At 35.2% G+C, this 19,872-nt stretch overlaps 1 protein-coding gene across 7 annotated transcripts in view; it reads left to right on the top strand.

Annotated features, from left to right (window-relative positions):
• RAP1GDS1 (Rap1 GTPase-GDP dissociation stimulator 1) overlaps window positions 1-19,496 on the top strand; it is a 155,998-nt gene extending 136,502 nt beyond the window's left edge. For 2 of the 7 annotated variants that reach the window (XM_061192601.1, XM_061192605.1), the window contains 3 exons: window positions 5,466-5,592; window positions 9,174-9,302; window positions 18,589-19,493. In XM_061192601.1, the coding sequence (XP_061048584.1) occupies window positions 5,466-5,592; window positions 9,174-9,302; window positions 18,589-18,716 (384 nt within the window). In that variant the 3' untranslated portion in view covers window positions 18,717-19,493. Of the gene's footprint in view, window positions 1-5,465; window positions 5,593-9,173; window positions 9,303-18,588 lie in introns of all 7 variants that reach the window. The other 5 variants (XM_061192608.1, XM_061192604.1, XM_061192602.1 and 2 more) reach the window with 4 other exon arrangements.
• Window positions 19,497-19,872: the final 376 nt, after the last annotated feature.

Here is a 19,872-nt window from a genome sequence, read left to right as displayed (position 1 = left end):
TTTAGTATGACTTTCAAGAATTAACTGTCCAGTGGGAGGGCAGATATAAAAACAGCATTAAAGCCACATACTCCAATTCAGATATAACTTAGAAGACAGAGAGACCAACTGTCTGGGCATCACAGAAGGGGTCATGTTTTAGATGTTAACTAGGAATCTCTCAGGAGGAGAGTGGGAAGAGAAAGCATAGAAAGGCCTCCAAGCAAAGACAACAATGTGTCAACAGCACAGAGATCTAAAACAACATAGTCTGAGAGGAAAACTGCAAGTAAAGCAGTATTGCTGGAGCACAGTGTGTAAAGACAGTGACCAGAGAGGAAGAGAAGAGGGGATCAAGATGAATTACGTGCGAGGTTAAGGCATATGAATTTATTCTATAGAGAATTAGGAAGCTCCCAAAGGATTTTAAGCAGCAGGGTGCCATTATTTGGTTTTCATTAGAAAGATGACTCTAGGGCTTACTAAGGGCAAGGAAAACAAAGTTTTTCAAAAATATACATGTGAGATGATAAAGGCCTGAATTAAGGTTTTGGGTTAAGCAATTTGAAATTGCTGGTATTCAACCATTTTGACACAAAGAAACAAATATCATATGGTTCAACCTAATAGAAGCAGTGAGTATGGAAAAGAAGGATTTGAGAAAGATATGAGTGGCAGAATTGACAGAATTCAAAAGTGGGGCCCAAGGAGAAGGAGGTTTTAGAGAGAATTCCAAGTTTGGGGCTTAGCACCAGGTGGGGTAATCATGCCATTCATCAAAATAAGAGACTATGGGAAGAACTGACATTCCCTAACTTGCTTACGGCCAAATCACTCTTCTATCCTTTTCAGAGTCTTTACCTAATTCTTTGCTCCGTTCCATGAGAATTCTTACCCGTGGTTTCATTTAGGCAAACCATAATTCTGTTAACTAGATTACAACAAACAGAGACATGTTTTGGCATCTGAATTTGGAACTCTCAGATAAATTCCTGTTATGTGTGGTGGTTAGGCCAACGAAGACTTGATTAAGCCATAATATACCTTAAGTTCACTAACAACTAACAGAAGTGTATAACCAAACCATTAGTGGACACAAAAATGTGTCCACAGGAAGATAAGTTCCATCATCTTAAATAACCAAATCTTGGAACCAAAGCTATTCAAATGCTGTAATATTGAGATCTGAGGGTTTTGAGGCTTTTCTGTGGGTTTCATTATCACAGATTCCCTCTCCCTTATTTAATACCATACTCCCTCCCCCCAAAACATTTTCAAATAAAATTCCCATTAAGCATCCATCACCATGTAGGTTCTTTGAAAAGACTTATGAGAAATATGGGATGGTACCTTTCTAGATGTGTGTGTGTTTGTTTGTGTGTGTGTGTGTAATAAAAAACAATTTGAAATGATATGGGATTGCAACTTTATAGTTACATTATAACTTTTTTACAATTCAGTACCAGATAGGCTACTTTTTCCTTTACATATGTTTCCTACAATTGAGATTATACTGCTACTAAGAGGCAGTAGGAACCTTGATTCATAGACGTTAATGATTAGAACACAAGGTGTGTTATTTGAGCTCTGGATTAGAATTATTAATTTAAATTATTTTTAAATTTAACAAACATTAAAGGAATAGATGATTCTGTTTGAACAGCATTTCTCAAAATATGTTCTATCGAATAATAACCCCAAGAAATGTTCCAAGAAAAAGGGTTTCATGGTCAGAGTAGTTAGGATAATAGTGCATTCCCTTTTCTTGCCTTTAGAATTCTGTAGAAGCTCTAAAGAAACTTCCTTAACTTTAGCTATTTAAATGTGGGTCTTTTTTGCAAGAGGCATCTATTAACATTCCACTGGACATACTTTGGAAAATGCTGCTCTGGAGTAAGCTTTTAAAATAATTAAACACTAGGTACAAATTTGTTACATTCCTGTATATCCTTAACCAACTGTTGTGAATCACAGCTCTGTCCTTATGTTATTCTTAAACTTTGAATGTTCTACTCCTTTTAAAGTACTTTGAATATTCTACTCCTTTTAAAGTCACCCTGAATTCTACCTTAGAGTCCAGTCCTCCAAAAGTTTGCACTGATTCATGGGGTTTCATGCTGGCTTAGGCCTTTCAGCCATATATGGTGTATCCTTGTACTTATGCCAATAGGTAAAATTACATCTTCCCTCTAAAGAGTGCCCTAGGCTAGGACTCCTAACCAACTAGCTGGACCTTCTGACTGCAGAGATCAAAAACAGAGAAAGAAATATAGTTTGCCTCTACAATAGGAATATAAAAATTCCCTCTTATCAAAGTAGGCACTTTTCTTTAACCTGTAAGAGTAAAACATTCTTCATCAGTATCAAGCTAAAAACTTGTTTAAACAAATGTACTTAGTCATTTGCTTATTCATCCAACATTTACTTAAACCTATACTGAGAGCTTTGATGATACAATATTAAAAAAGAAAATTTTTGGTAGGTGATTCAGTAGCTACACCAGCCTACAGTCTTATAAATCGATTATCTCAAATTCAAGCCTATCTCAAACCATTCCATTGTAACAAGATTGTTATACAATTTTCAACAGAGTCTTTAGCTGGATTCATCTCAACAGTTAAGAGCAAACTGACCATAAATGCTAAATATGTGAGACTGTTAACATAGATAATTTGCCTTAGTTATATATGTACCAAAATTTAGCTTTCCATAAGAAAACTCCTTGAAAAATAGTATTAAGAAATAAAATATTGTTTCAAACTTTGTAAAGCATTATAAAATATTTCCAAAATTCTTAAAGACTCTCCAGAAACATCTAAGGTTTAGAAGGATTACCCAGAGAAAACGTCTCATTATGTATATCTACAGTTTACTTATTATAAATGAAATGGTTTCAGAGAGGTTAAAATAATCTCTGGATTAATTTTAGAAGTGTATTGGTTAAAATTATTTTTAATTCTCCAGATGAACCTTCTTGCCCTATGGAGTGGTGCTAATATTCTTTTTTTTTTTAATCTTTAAATTAAAAATATAACTTTAAAATACATTCATAGAGCCCCTTCAAATCACATTAAATGACTGCCTCTGCTTGGCATTATGATGAATTCAGTGTGTATGCTTTTCCATAGACCACAAATGGTTAAAAACAAGACCTAGTAGTCAAACTGCCTGGATTGAATCTTGGCTTTTTACCATTTAATCACTGTCTGATTTGGGGCAAATTCCATAACTTAATCTAAGCTTCAGTTTCTTCATCTATAAACTGGAGATAATATCTAGCTAGTGGGATTTTCTGTGAGGATAAAAATGAGCTACTATCTGTAAGTTACCCAGTGTATAAGTGTTGTCCAGTGTATAGGTGTTTCTCCATACAGGGTAGCTGTCAGTAGTAATAATCCTCTTTTGTCATATGACACAAGTACAATGCTTCATTTATCTTTTATCCCCCATTCTGTAGAGTAGCTACTCAGTAAGCATTTATTGAAGTAGGAGGAGGGCAGGCACTTTAAAGGACAGTACTCTCAGATATTTGTTCCAGAAAAGTGAGATGGAAAAGAAGCTACGCTTTGATTTAAGGGGTCGGGGTGGGGGGGTGGTGATTTTTGGTATTTCTCATGTGCAAATTTTCTTCATTCACATTCATTCCTTTCCCTTCTTTCTACTACAGTGGGCTTTTGAGGGTGAATCACAAAAGAGAGGATGAAATGACAGTCCAGGAACCTTCCTAGGTGACTGCATATGTATCTTGTGAATCTCTTTTGATCTTTTTTACTCAACAAGCTCCTTTGTGATTTTTATAAAATTCTTTACTAATTTTAAGAATTCTGTATCAGTTTCAAATAAACTGCCTCTGAGTAAGCAGTATAAAGCAGTATATAGTCATCCTCGTCCCTTGGTATCTGAGGGGGATTGGGCACCCTCTCAGATACCAAAATCTGTGAATGCTCAAGTCCCTTATATAAAAATGGCATAGTATTTCCATCTAACCTACACACATCCCCCTTATACTTTAAATCATCTCTAAATTACTTATAATACCTAATACGATGTAAATGCTAGTAGATAGTTGTAAATACAGTGTAAATACTAAATAGTTGCCAGCGCACAGCAAATTCAAGTTCTGCTTTTTGAAACTTTATGAAATTTTTTTCCCCAAATATTTTCAATACATGGTTGGTTAAATCCATGGATGCAGAACCTGAAGATACGGAGGGCTGACTATATTGGGAGGCTTTCTTTTCATTAGAAAAGGCTTTAAAAGATAGTTTCTCACTTTCTAAAAAAGTTGATGTGAAAAGACATTAAATGCTAGAACACAACTGCTGTAAAAACTCAGAACTTAGACTCTGTTGATTTAGAATATTTGTTTGCTCACTAAACAAGTTTGGATTCAAAGCAAAGATACTGTCTATAAATAGTTTTCTTAAAAATTTACATAAGGTAGAAGCATAAAGGAAACCCTTTTTCCAATATTTTAGCAAATTAATTTGAAAATATTTCTAATTACAGTTTTGTACCATTGAAGCTAACTTGGACAGGCTACTTAAAATATTCAGTGCTTACTTCAAATTACTAAAAATAGTGAAAAGTAGTAAAATTACTTTTTAAATATTTTATAATTGAGGCTTTCTACTAAATCACATTTAATCCAATAAAACCCTGAGATGAAGACAAAAATGAGTACTAGAAATAAATGTAGCCATTTCTTTCCATCTAGCCTTTGCTGTATACTTTTATGTGTGCTCTTCATGTAATAACTTTGTAATTATAACAAAAACCTATGAGATATACACTTACATTGTCTCAGTGTTATAGGTGAAGTCTCTGAGATGCAGAGAGAGTCAGTAGTTTGCTCAAAGTCAGTGGGATTTATAGAGTCTGGAGCCTACTACCCCTCTGCCGCTGGAGAGGACCGAGCTGTCGGCACCATGAGAAATGAGGGAGACAGAATTTTGATTTAAGTTCTGCTCAAGTCCTTTTGTATGTAATCTAGTTTTGTTAGATCCAACAAAGGTTTTAAAAGGCTGCATACATACATGTATACATGCACACATACATACGTAAAAAGCTTCACCTGATGCATCTGAAAAAACTACCTGGTGTTATAATAAAAATTTGAAAGGAAGAACTTTTTACATTATTATTATTCCAAGATTTATTCTCTTTTGTTGATCTCGTGGTAAGTCTTCATTTGGGGCAATGGCACTTTTATTTCTTTGACTTTGTTAGCTTCTGGGACTCTCTATTCCTTGATATGAACTGCAGTGGTCTTTTTCGCTTAGGTAATTTAAGTTGTCATCTTTTGATGAATTTATTTAAAGCTAAAAGCTTTTTCTCTTCTGTGAAGAAAAAGAAATTATGGTTAAATGTAATGATTCATAGGGACACTGTCAGAAAACCACTCAACAGTGAATTGACTGATGGTAACGCAGTTTTTTTATGTTTAAAATTAAAGTTTATAATTCTGTGATATTAATTTATTGTAGGATGTAATTAAAACCATTGTACAAAGTGGTGGCATCAAACATCTAGTTACCATGGCAACTAGTGAACATGTAATAATGCAGAATGAAGCCCTTGTTGCTTTGGCACTAATAGCAGCTTTAGAATTGGGTAAGTACCCCAGTGACAAACTTATTTTCTCCTATTTTTATCTTGGATGAAAGGAAGCACAGGAGTGGAATAGAAGTCAGACAGAACCTTGACTAGAAGCATTTTGTCAGTGTGTTTCTGTACCCGTCCGGATCTGAGTATATGGAAAATCATATTCTATAGATTGTCACCATAGCTGTCCCCTTTGGTTGTTCTTTTGGTAACATTTTTAGGGTAATGCTTTAAGGTTAGTTTGACTCTTAAATGATACCTCAAAGTTTAGGCACTTAGGGAATACAGAAAACATTTTCAGCAGACCTCACTGAGAAGTGAAACAATACTTAGAATACAACAACAAGTTTAGGGTTTGCTACTCTTCCAGACACCCAGACCTTCTCTTCCATCTCTACTACTGATTCTTACTAACCTCCTCCTCTCTATCACCATGGTTTCTGTTGCTTTACAGCATTGCCTTCATTCTAAATTCTCACCTTTTATGTCACTCTTCTGTGTATTTACATTCAGAATTCCCCCAAAGCAGAGTCTAAATGATTCAGGTAGTTTCTCTCTAGCAGTAGCATTCCTGTTACTCAGAATTCTTCAGGAGAAGCTAGCTCATAGGCATCTAGTTTATGGGTAGCAACTTTGTCTCCGGAACCAAGCTCTGATATGTAGTCAGCTGGGGACAATCAAAGTCACGTGGCCTGTGGTAAGGCCTGAGGTTGTCTTACATAAAGGAGGACTATAGACTTAGTAGGCATGTCCTGTTTGGTTCAGAGCCGTTCGGGTAAATACTGTTAACCTATCACCTCAGTTCCCAGTGATGATTTTTGTCCATAATTCTCACACTGGGGCAAGTGGACCCACCAGCCCTTATCCCAGGAAGGAGAAGCCAAAAGATAAACATGGTATATCTCCTTCAGTGTCAGATTGACTCAGATTTCAGGTACGAGAGATTTGAATTTTTGTCCTCTTAAGGGGTTATAAACTTTAAAACAATTTATAATTTTTTAAAAATCAGGTATAAGTAGGATGTAAAATTTTCTTGAATTTTAAAGATAGAAAACGTCAAGAAAATATATGTGGCTTTGGTCACTAACTTAGGTTAAAGATGCTGTGATTTCCTCCATGGTTTGGGTAGATTATGTGAGTCTGTCCAGAGGTCCAGACACCTTTAAGAGGGGAAGCTATGATGAAGAGGTGAGAGTTGGTGAGGACATTGAATACCAAACGGGGTTCATGGCTTGATTTTTTAAAATGGCTTAAAGTGATAGAGCAATTTCAGAGTATCCTTGACTTCCTATCCTGGGGTGAATCTGGTCTTGTGCCCTTCATAACTAGTATCTTCTAAATAGGCTTTAATTTTGTCTGCTTCCTGATAGCTGAGCATTTGCCTGAGTCTGTTTACCTTACCACAGAACTATATAAAATGACAAAACATAATCATATTCGTTGTTGGCTGTTGTCACCTAGTGTTTCCTAGGCTCCTTGAGCCTAAGATTTAAAAATAAGGTCACACTACCTTTTTAATATACAATACACTTTGAAAACTGTATTTTTCCAAACTTGTATCCTTACAGGCTTTTAGATATTATTAAGGAATTATTATAAAATTTTTGTATGATAATAGTATTAAAGCAACATTTTAAGAGTCCTTATCCTCTTTTTTTTTTTTTTTTGATAATTCTAGATTCACAAGCAGTCATAGGAAATAATACAGAAAGATCCCTTGTACACTTTGCCCAGTTTTGCCCAGTGGTAACATTTTGCAAAACTAGTGTAACATCCCAACCACTGATACAATGTACCTATCTTATTCAGACTTCCCCTGTTTTACTTGTACTCACTTGTGTGTATGTTATATTCAGTTTATCACCTGTGTAGGTGTCTCTGAGCAGTTCTCATACCACAAGGATTCTCCATTTATAACCACATTCACCTACCTCCTACACTGCTCCTAATCCCTGGAAACCACTAATCTTCCCTTCATTTCTAAAATTTTTTTCATTTCAAAAATATATAAATGGAATCATATAGTATGTGACCTTATGGAATCGGCTTCTTTTGCTCAGCATAAATTCCTAAAGAGTCATTGATTTGTGTGTCAATAGTTCATTCCTTCTCATTCCTGAATAGTATTTTGTGATATGTATGTACCACAGTTTGTTTAACCATTCACGTATTGAAGGACATCTGGGCTGATTCCACTTTGGGATTTTTAAAAATAAGGCTACAGTGAACATTCATGTATAGGATTTTATGTAAACATAAATTTTCATTTTTCTAGATAAATGCCTAGGAGTTACTAGATAACTCCTGGGTTGTATGGTAACTTCATGATTGATATTTAGAGAAACTGACAGACTGTTTTTCAGAGTGGCTATACCATTTTACATTCCCGCCAGCACTGCATAAGTGATCTAATTTGCTCTGTACTCTCACCAACGTTTAGTATTGTCCCTGTTTTTTTCTTTTATTTTAGTCAATCTGGTAGATATATAGTGATATCTCATGTAGTTTTAATTTCCATTTTTCTAATAACTACTGATGATGAACATCTTTATGTGCTTATTTGCCATCTGTATTTATTCCTTGGTGAAATGCCTATTTAGATCTTTGCCCATTTTCTAACTAACTACTGAGTTTTGAGGATTATTTATATTCTGAAAGTCCTGTAGTTTTACGTTTAATTCTGTGATCCTTTTTGTATTAATATCTGTATAAGATGTGAGGTTTAGGTCAGGGTTTCTTTTTTTTTTTTTTTTTGCCTATGGATGTAATTGCTCCAGCACCATTTATTGAAAAGGCTGTCTTTCCTCAACTGAATTGATTTTGTACCTTTGTCAAAAATCAGTTGCGCTTATGTGTGTGGGTCTACTTCTAGGGTCTTCTTTCAGTTCCTCTGACCTATGTGTCTGTCTCTCCACCAACACCACACTGTCTTGATAACTGTAGCTATACAGTGACCTTCATATCAGGTAGAGGAATTCCTCCCACTTTATTCTTCTTTATCAAGATTGTTTACCTCTTCTAGGGCCTGTGGCTTTTCATATAAATTTTAGTATAAGCTTATCTATTTCCTATGGAGAATCGTCTTGGGATTTTGATAGGAATTGCAGAGTCCGATTCTCTTAAAGATACATGCTGAAATACCTGTGGAGGAAATTATGTGATTATAGGATTTGCTCCAAAATGATTTGGGATGGGTTAGAGTAAGTGGATAAGACTAGAGACAGAGGATACACAGTTGGCCATGATCATTTTTGAAGATGGTGATAGTACATAGTGTATCATACTATCTTTTCTGCTTTTGTATATGTTTAACAGTTTTCATAATAAAGGTTTTTAATTGCCTCATATTTAAAGGAATGTTTTAATATTGAATTTTAAGCCTAAACTCCTGAAATATCTACTGAAGTTTAGATCTAAATACCCTTTTAACAAGGTCTAAATTTAATATTGTATATCTATGTCATTATTATTTATCAGTCCCTTTTGAAAGGTTTCACATTATCAGTTTCTAGAAGGGGAAGTAGTATTTAGCCAGATTGTACCAGGTTCATACCCAGTGAATATAACTGATACTTCATTTCATGTTCCAGGCACTGCTGAGAAAGATCTAGAAAGTGCTAAACTTGTACAGATTTTACACACACTGCTAGCAGATGAGAGAAGTGCTCCTGAAATCAAATATAATTCCATGGTCCTGATCTGTGCTCTCATGGGATCTGGTACGTATTTCTTCTGTCATTTGATATTCATCAACATATGGTTGACATTAAATATAAAATAATAGTAAATGGTGGCTTTGGGTTTTAAAAGCATTAGAAATTAGTTTATGGAAGATACAGGATTACTTTTACACTGCAAATACTCCCAAAAGATTCTTAGTAATGAAAAGTATTATATAGCAAATATAGGCAAAAGTCAATGTTAAAAAATTAATACCTTTAAGTTTCATTAACCCTAAAATATTTTATATAAAGAACAAATTCTGATTTTGTATACCATGATATTAGCTAAGGAGTTTGTTCAAGAAATCATTGGCATATCTTGTTATACATTTCATGGACCACTTGAAAAGAACATGTATCCTGCTGTTATCGAGTGGTGAGTTCTATAAATGTCAATTAGATCTTTTTGTTTGGTAATGGTGTTTCTGTATTCTTGCTGATTTTCTACTCGGTCTGTCAATTTTTGAGAGAGGGGTGTTGAAGTCTCCAGCTCTTATTGTTGATTTGTCTGTATCTCCCTTCAGTTCTATCAGGTTTTGCTTCAAATATTTTGCAGCTCAGTTGGTAGGTGCATACACCCTTCCTAGTGGATTTACCTTTCTATCGTTATGTGATGTTCGTCTCTGTCTCTGGTAGTTTTCTTTGCTCTGAAGTCTACTTTATCTGATATTAATATAGCTACTTCTACTTTCTTTTGAATAACATTCACATGATCTTTTTCTACCCTTTCAGATTCAATCTGTGGTATCTTGTATTTGAAGTGTAGGCAGCATATTGTTGGGTCATGTTTTTTAATCCACTCTGTCATCCCCCCACCTTTTCTTTTAATGCTTAAAGATTACATAATTTCATCCACAAAGTTGGTTATCATTATTATTACTACCATTTGTTAGACAAGGAAACCAAGACTGTGAAGGAAGTAAGCAGGGACATTGCAGTGGTGCTGGGTGAGGAGTGGTGAACGTAAATTGTCCTGTCTGCTTAGTGACAGGCACTTTCAAGGTGATGGTAACAACCAAAATGATGGGCAGTAGAGGGGGTGGGTGTCGGGAAAGCACGTCTGGTAGTGAGCCTTGATGGGCAGAGTTGGGTTTCTAGGTGCACTTTTTTGTGCACACACCAAGGGTGGATATGTCTCCTGGGGCAGGCTCACCTTATCCAAGTACAAAACCAGAATGGTAGTTTACTTATATATAATGAGAAGTATGCCTGCCACTGATCTCAGAACACCCCAAGTGCACATGTCTGGCTCATTGACTCCTTCAGGGCAGACAGGCATCAAGGGTTGCTTGATGAGCTTTGATCTGAACAAGGAGAATTAAATGAATGGACTGTGTAATGGCATCAGGTCAAAGTGGTTTGATGCATCTGTCTCTGCAGCTGCATCAGCTTTGCTAAAGGAATCCCTTGGCTTGAGGCTCCATCTTTTTGGATGTTGCTGGTATGGCTCTGTCTGCATTGCCCACAGTAGTGTTTTCTGTTCTATGATGCTGTACTGACGAATGCCCCAGTAACCTCTGCTTTGCTTGCATTCTTTGAGGTAACTGTTGATACTTTCCACAAATCCTGCTTGGGCAAACCCTCAAATGTTCTCCTTTACAAAGAGTGCATCCATTCTCAATTTGACCAATAAATAAATGGTCAAGACACTCTTGTGTTAAGTCTTTAGTTAAGGAAGTATTTCCTTTGGTTATTTTCTGAATTTTTCCAGGGCCAGTGTTTTTAGTGATGCACTGTTAGAGAAAAATAGAAATATTATTTGGGTAACTGGTAAGATTTTTTTTTTTTTTTACTGTAATATGATACCCAAGTTGGAGAGCAGTGGGAAACAAAAAGTTTGTGTGTTGTTTAATCAGTAAGCAAAAATCATTTACTATTTCTTTGGGTTTTTTATTATTATTGCAATTTTTAATATTTATTCCGTTTATTTAAATTAATTTTAAAAAGTTCACCCATTTCTCCCAACCCCAATCCCTGCCCCCTGCAACCACCAATCTATTCTCTGTATCTATGAACTTGGTTTTTAGATTCCACATATAAGAGAGATCATATGGTATTTGTCTTTCTCTGTCTTATTTCTCTTAGAATAATGCCCTCAAGGTCCAGCCGTATTGTCACAAATGGCAAGATTTCATTCTTTTTATGGCTGAATAATATTCCATTATATACACACGCCATAATTTCTTTACTCATTCACGTATCCATAGACATGTAAATTGTTGCCATATCTTGGCTTTTCTAAGTAATGCTGCAATGAACATGGGGTGCATATGTCTTTTCAAATTAGTGATATTTCCTCTGTATACATTTAGAACCACATTAGTGTTATAATTTTTGTTTTCAACCATCAAACATAATCCAGAAAACTCTTGAGAAAAGGAAAGCCTATTGTATTTATCTATATGTATTTGCTATATCTGTTCTTTCTGATGTTCCAAAATTCCTTTTTTTCCCTTTCTGTTTAGAGAACTTCCTTTAGCCATTCTTTTAGGTTAGGTCTGTTTGTGACAAATTCTCATTTCCTTTATTATTCCTTATTTATTCATTTTTGTCGAGAATATCTTGATTTCTTCTTCATTTCTGAAAAATATTTTCTCTGTGTATAGAATTCTGGGTTGACAGTTCTTTTCTTTCATATGAAAAATGTTGTGCCACTTTCTTCTGGCCTCCATAGTTTCTTATGAGAAATCCACTATCTCACTGTTTGTTTTTTCCCTTGTAGGTAAGGTGTCATTTCTGTCTCAAGACTTCTTTCTCTTAGTTCTCAAAAGTTTGAATATGATTTGTCTTGGCATAGATTTCTTTAGGATTATCCTGTTTAGGGCTTGCTCAGCTTCTTGAATCTGTAGGCTTATGTCTTTTGCTAAATTTGGGAAGTTTTTAACCATGTTCCTTCAGGTACTTTTTCAGTCCCACCTTATTTCTCTTCTCCTTCAAGGCCTCTAATGACATAAATGTGAGCTCTTTAGTTATATCCCACAGGTCCCTGAGGTTTTGTTCATTTTTTTTCCAGTTTATTATCTCTCCGTTGTTCAGATGGGGTAATTTGTATTGCTTTAAGTTCACTGATTATTTCTTCTGTCTTCTCCATTCTGTTGTTGAGCCTATCAAGCTTTTTGTTGCAGGTACTATAGTTTTGAGTTCTAAAATTTCTATTCTCTTCTTTATATCTTCTGTTTCCTTGCTGTGATCTCATTTGTTTCAAGCATGTTCATAATTGTTCAGGCATTTTCTTAATGTAAAATATACATATAATTTGCCATTTGAACCATTTTTAAGTGTACAGTTCAGTGATTAAGTACATTTATATCACTGTGCAACCATCCCCACCATTCATCTCCAGACCTTTTTCTTCCTTCCAAACTGAAACTCCATACTCTTTAAACAATAACTCCCTAATCACCCATCTTCCCGGCTTTTGGCAACCACCATTTTATTTTCTCTCTTTATGAATTTGACTACTCTTGGTACCCCATGTAAGTGGAATCATACAATATTTTTCCTTTTGTGTCTTGCTTATTTCCCTTAGCATAATGTCTTCAAGGCTCATCTATGTTGTAGCATGTGTCAGTATTCCATTCCTTCTTAAGGCTGAATAATGTTCCATTGTTTGTATATATTACATTTTGTTTATCCATTCATCCATCAGTGGACATTTGGGTTATTTTCACCTTTTGGCTATTGTGAATAATGCCACTGTGACCATGAATGCACAAATATCTGTTTGAGTTCCTGCTTTCAGTTATTTTGCTTATATACACAGAAGTGGAATTGCTGGATAACACAGTAATTCTATGTTTAATTTTTTGAGGAACCACTGTACTGTTTTCCACAGTGGCTGCACCATTTTACATTTCCACCAGAGGTGCACATGGGTTCCAGTTTCTACATCCTCGCTAATATTTGTGATTTTGTTTTGATAATAGCCATCCTAATGGTTGTCAGGTGGTATCTTATTGTAGTTTTGATTTGAATTCCCCTGATGATTAGTGATGTTGGGGATCTTTTCATTTGCTTATTGGCTGTTTGTATATCTTATCTTCTTTGGTGATATGTTTATTCAAGTCCTTTGCCCATTTCTTATTTGGGTTGTTTTTTGTTGTTGACTTGGAAAAGTTCTCTATATGTTCTGTGTATTAAATGCTTATTGGATATATGATTTGCATGTATTTTCCCCTATTCCAAGAGTTGCCTTTTCACTGTTGTGTCCTTTGATACACAGAAGCTTTTAATTTTGATGAAGTCCAGTTTATCTATTTCTCCTTTTGTTGCCTGTGCTTTTCATGCATATCCAAAAGATCATTACTAAACTCAATGTCATGAAGTCTTCCCCCTATGTTTTCTTTTAGAATCTTACAGTTTTAGCTCTATGTTCAGGTCTTTGATCTATTTTGAGTTATCGTTTGTATGTGATGTAAGGTAAGGGCCCAACCTCATTTTTCTCCTGTGCATATTACCAGCACCATTTGTTGAAAAGACTGTCCTTTTGTCATTGAATGGTCTTGACACCCTTGTCGAAAATTATTTGACCATATATGTAAGGGCTTATTTCTGGGCTTTCTATTCTATTCTGTTAATCTCTCTGTCTTTATATCAGCACCACACTGTTTTGATTATTGTAGCTTTGTAGTAAGTTTTGAAATTAGGAAGTGTAAGACCTCCAACTTTCTTCTTTTTCAAGATTGTTTTAGATATCTGGAGTCCCTTGAGATTCCATCTGAATTTTAAAGTGGATTTTTCTATTTCTGCTAAAAACGTTGGTTCTGGTTTCATTTTTTGTATTTTTTTAGCCTTTCCACTATGTTTATTTTATTACATTGTAATGAAACTGATTATTTTTATTATTAGTTTTACCATTATACTCTATTAGTGAATGTTTTATTTTATTTTTTTTTTTAATTTTTATTTTATATTGGAGTATAGTTGATTAACAATGTTGTGTTAGTTTCAGGGGTACAGCAGAGTGATTCAGTTAGTTATACATATACATGTATCTATTCTTTTTCAAATTTTTTTCCCATTTAGGTTTTTACAGAGTATTGAGCAGAGTTCCCTGTGCTGTACAGTAGGTCCTTGTTGGTTATCTATTTTATATATAGTTGTGTGTATATGTCAATCCCAAACTCCCAATCTATCCCGCCCCCCTCCCCCCCGGTAACCATAAGTTCATTCTCTAAGTCTGTGAGTCTGTTTCTGTTTTGTAAATAAGTTCATTTGTATCTTTTTTTTTTTTTAGATTCTGCATATAAGTGATATCATATGATATTTGTCTTTCTCTGTCTGACTTATTTCACTTAGTATGATAATCTCCAGTCCATCCATATTGCTGCAAATGGTATTATTTCATTCTTTTTAATGGCTGAGTAATATTCCACTATATATATGTACCACATCTTCTTTATCCATTCATCTGTCAGTGGACATTTAGGTTGTGCTACGTCTTGGCTATTGTAAACAGCGTGGCAGTGAACATCGGGGTGCGTGTATCCTTTCGGACCATGTTTTTCTCCAGATATATGCCCAGGACTGGGATTACTGGATCATATGGTAGCTCTATGTTTAGTTTCTTAAGGAACCTCCATACTCTTCTCCATACTGGCTATACAAATTTACATTCCTGCCAACAGTGTAGGAGGGTTCCCTTCTCTCCACACCCTCTCCACCATTTATTGTTTGTAGACTTTTTGATGATGGCCATTCTGACTGGTGTGAGGTGGAATCTCATTGCAGTTTTGATTTGCATTTCTCTAATAATTAGCGATGTTGAGCATCTTTTCATGTGCCACTTGGCCATCTGTATATCTTCTTTGGAGAAGTGTCTATTTAGGACTTTGGCCCATTTTTTGATTGGGTTGTTATTTTTTTTTTGATATTGAGCCACATGAGCTATTCGTAAATTTTGGAGACTGATCCTTTGTCAGTCGCATCGTTCGCAAATATTTTCTCCCATTCTGTGGGTTGTCTTTTCGCTTTGTTCATGGTTTCCTTTGCTGTGCAAAAGCTTTTGAGTTTAATTAGGTCCAATTTGTTTATTTTTGTTTTTATTTCCATTACTCTAGGATATGGGTTGAAAAAGATATTGCTGTGATTTATGTCAAAGAGTGTTCTGCCTATGTTTTCCTCTAAGAGTTTTATAGTATCCAGTCTTACATTTAGGTCTTTAATCCATTTTGAGTTTATTTTTGTGTATGGTGTTAAAGGATGTTCTAATTTCATTTTTTTACATGTAGCTGTCCAGTTTTCTCAGCACCATTTATTGAAGAGACTGTCTTTTCTCCAATGTATAGTGTTGCCTCCTTTGTCATAGATTAATTGACCATACATGTGTAGGTTTATTTCTGGGCTTTCTATCCTGTTCCATTGATCTATATTTCTGGTTTTGTGCCAGTACCATACTGTTTTGATGACTAGCTTTGTGGTATAGTCTGAAGTCAGGGAGCCTGATTCCTCCAGCTCCGTTTTTACTTCTCAAGATTGCTTTGGCTATTTGGGGTTTTTTTGTGTCTCCATACAGATTTTTAGATTTTTTGTTCTAGTTCTGTGAATAATGCCATTGGTAATTTGATAGGGATTGCATTGAATTTGTAGACCGCCTTGGGTAGTATCATCATTTTGACAATATTGATTCTTCCAATCCAAGAACATTATACTGTATATCTGTCCATCTGTTTGTGTCATCTTCGATTTATCTCATCGGCGTCTTATAGTTTTCAGAGTACAGGTCTTTTGCCTTCTTAGGTAAGTTTATTCCTATGTATTTTATTCTTTTTGATGAGATGGTAAATGGGACTGTTTCTTTCATTTCTCTTTCTGATCTTTTGTTGTTAATGTATAGAAATGCAACAGATTTCTGTGTATTAATTTTGTATCCCGCAGCTTTACCGAATTCACTGATGAGCTCCTTGTCTTGTTCCTGATCTTAGAGGAAATGCTTTCAGCTTTTCACCATTAAGTATGATGTTAGCTGTAGGTTTGTCATATAGGGCCTTTATTATGCCCACTTTGTAGAGAGTTTTTGTCATAAAAAAGGGTGTTGAATTTTGTCAAAAGCTTTTTTCTGCATCTATTGAGATGATCATATGGTTTTTATTCTTCTATTTTTTGATGTGGTGTATCACAGTGATTGATTTACATATATTGAAGAATCCTTGCATCCCTGGGATAAATCCCACTTGATCATGGTGTGTGATCCTTTTAATGTATTGTTGGATTTGGTTTGCTAGTGTTTTGTTGACGATTTTTGCATCTCCGTTCATCAATGATATTGGCCTATAACTTTCTTTTTTTGTGGTATCTTTGGTTTTGGTATCAGGGTGATAGTGTCCTCCTAGAATGAGTTTGGGATTGTTCCTTCCTCTGTGATTTTATTGGAATAGTTTCAGAAGGATAAGTGTTAAATCTTCTCTAAACACTTGATAGAATTTGCCTGTGAAGCCATCTGGTCCAGGACTTTTGTTTGTTGGGAGTTTTTTAATCATAGCTTCCATTTCAGTACTTGTAATTGGTCTGTTCATATTTTCTGTTTCTTCCTGGTTCAGTCTTGGGAGATTGCACCTTTCTAAGAATTTGTCCATTTCTTTTGGGTTGTCCATTTTATTGGCATATAGTTGCTTGTAGTAGTCTCTTATGATCCTTTGATTTTCTGTGGTGTCCATTGTAACTTCTCCTTTTTCATTTCTAATTTTATTGATTTCAGCCCACTCCCCTGTTTTTTCTTCATGAGTCTGGCTAAAGGTTTATTAATTTTGTTTATCTTTTCAAAGAACCAGCTTTTAGTTTCCTTGATCTTTTTTTATCATTTTCTTTGTCTCTATTACATTTATTTCTGCTCTGATCTTTATGATTTCTTTCCTTCTACTAACTTTGGGTTTTGTTACTTCTTCTTTCTCTAGTTGCTTTAAGTGTAAGGTTAGGTTGTTTATTTGAGATTTTTCTTATTTCCTGAGGTAAGATTATATTGCTGTAAACTTCCTTCTTAGGACTGCTTTTGCTGTGTCCCATAGGTTTTGGACTGTTGTGTTTTCGTTGTCATTTGCCTCTAGGTATTTTATGATTTCCTCTTTGATTTCTTCAGTGATTCATTGGTTGTTTAGTGGCATATTGTTTAGCCTCCACATGTTGTGTTTTTTACAGTTTTTTTCTTGTAGTTAATTTCAAATCTCATAGCGTTTTGGTTAGAAAATTTGCTTGATAAGATTTCAGTTTTCTTAAATTTACCGAGGCTCGCTTTGTGGCCCAACATGTGATCAGTCCTGGAGAATGTTCCATGTGCACTTGAGAAGACTGTGTATTCTGCTGCTTTTGGATGGAATGCTCTATAAATATCAATTAAGTCCATCTGGTCTGATGTGTCATTTAAGGCCTGTGTTTCCTTATTGATTTTTCTGTCTGGATGCTCTGTCCATTGATGAAAGTGGGGTGTTAAGGTCCCCCACTATTACTGTGTTACTGTCAATTTCTCCTTTTATGGCTGTTAGTATTTGCCTTTAAGGTGCTCCTGTGTTGGGTGCATATATAGTTACAATTGTTATATCTCCTTCTTGGATTGATCCCTTGATCATTAATTACATAGTGTCCTTCTTTGTCTCTTGTAACAGTCTTTATTTTAAACTCTATTTTGTCTGATATAAGTATTGCTACTCCAGCTGGTTCTGGTTTTATACCTCAGTTTTATCAAAATAAACACATCAGTTTGAGGGATGCTAATTACATTAAACTTACTGGACTTACTTAAGAGGAATCCTGTATTTTACTGTAACTGAAGTTAAATAGAGCAAGAAAACCAGAAAGAGGAAGATAGATAGATAGATAGTAGGCTCCTTTTTAGATTTCCTATCACAGAAATTTGTTGAAAGGATGTGGGGTAACAACCTTTTTATTTTCCACAAAATTAATTTGAAACAGATCTAAGATTTTTCTGTAAGTATTGGACTTCATATTTGAACCAATGATAGGGTTAAGTAAGGAGTGTATAACTGAACCTTGGGATCATACAATGAGCTGTGTTTTAATTATAACTCATTACTTTAATCAACCTTTGACTGTAGAACTTGACATCTGATTTATTTTTATAAAGGGTCTCTGATTTTTTTATCCTAACAAACATCCCTAAAAAAGACATTTCTAGGCTACTGCTGTGTCTTTTTCCAGAATTGTTCCTAGTTTTATAACTCGGTATCATTTAAATAAGCATTTTGGGTATATGTTTTAGGTTGAGTGTATAGTAAGAAAGATTAGAACAACCTAATAGAAGCATATCTGTTGCCTTGTTTTTGTCTTCCAGAATCTCTACACAAGGAAGTACAGGATTTGGCCTTTCTAGATGTTGTATCCAAACTTCGCAGTCATGAGAACAAAAGTGTTGCTCAACAGGCCTCTCTCACAGAGCAGAGACTTGCTGTGGAAAGCTGAGAACTACCCCTCCCTGATACACCTCTCATTTCCCCTTTGTCCTCCATCCAGCTGCCTCTTCTGCTTCATTCTCTTCCATATCACTTGTGCATGCGTGTAATGTTCCAATGCCAATTGAAGAACTGCTGTAGGTACCTGCCCAATAATATTTCTAAACCCATAGTTAGTGTGAACATGAATTTGTCAAAAACAAGTCTCCACCCCATAACTGTTTCCTTGTATTCCTGTTGCTTGAGCTACATTAAGTAGAATGTGCATGTTGTAGTCGTATGATGATGACGTAAACCTGGTACTACACAATGACTTGCTCCTCATCCTTGGTAGACTACATAATAATGTACTGGTAAATTAGAAACAAATGAGAATGCAGCAGGATCTGACTAGCTTATGAAAGATGGAATTGAATAGTAAAAATAATAGCTCCATTTATTGGTGCTTGGAAAGCACAGTGACCAAAAAACCTGTATGGCTGCTTATTCATTAGTCTTACCTACTAATGTCAAACCCATGGTACCTAGAGTTAAATAAAGTCCAATGCTCTCGCTCTTTACCCTCTGGTTTCTTCTTCTTCCTTTGTAGACTCTTGAGACTGCCAAAAACTTGGCAAGACTTCCTAAGGTTTTTTAATGTCATATTTAATTGGCCGTCATCAGTAGCCTGATGTTGAAAACGTTTGTAGTTTTCAGCATGAAACTAAGGGGTTGAAGAATATTACACTAGTACATCTTGGTTTTTGCCTGTATTTTAGATTCTGATATATGTACAGTTTCACCTCAGAATTTCTTCCGTCAGTTAATCAATCAACATTGTTCAACACATGTCTTTAAAAGTCACTTGGCATTTGTTTTCAACTGAGAAAGTTGAGTACAGCTCTTTGGAAAATGGATTTTTTTTTTTTTCTGTTTTTCACCATTCAGCTTGAAAGCAAGAAGTTTCCTTGGTCTTTTAGCCCTTTTAAATTTTATATGAGAACTAGCAGGGCATATGAAAAAAGATTAAGAAATGTTTGTCTAGACTAAAGAAAGGAAGCAGGTCATAAAAGCCATAGTAGCCAGTCCAGTTCATTCTGCACATGGCCTCATCCCGGTAGCTGTTAGAGTTTCCCACCTCCACTTTCCACAGAGAACTGCAGTGGATCTTAAAGCCTATCGGAAAG

The sequence above is a fragment of the Eubalaena glacialis genome, chromosome 5 (genome assembly GCF_028564815.1).
Source record: "Eubalaena glacialis isolate mEubGla1 chromosome 5, mEubGla1.1.hap2.+ XY, whole genome shotgun sequence".
Lineage (NCBI taxonomy): Eukaryota > Metazoa > Chordata > Mammalia > Artiodactyla > Balaenidae > Eubalaena > Eubalaena glacialis.
Note: the sequence above shows the minus strand (reverse complement) of the source record. Positions and strands in the feature narration are given on the sequence as shown.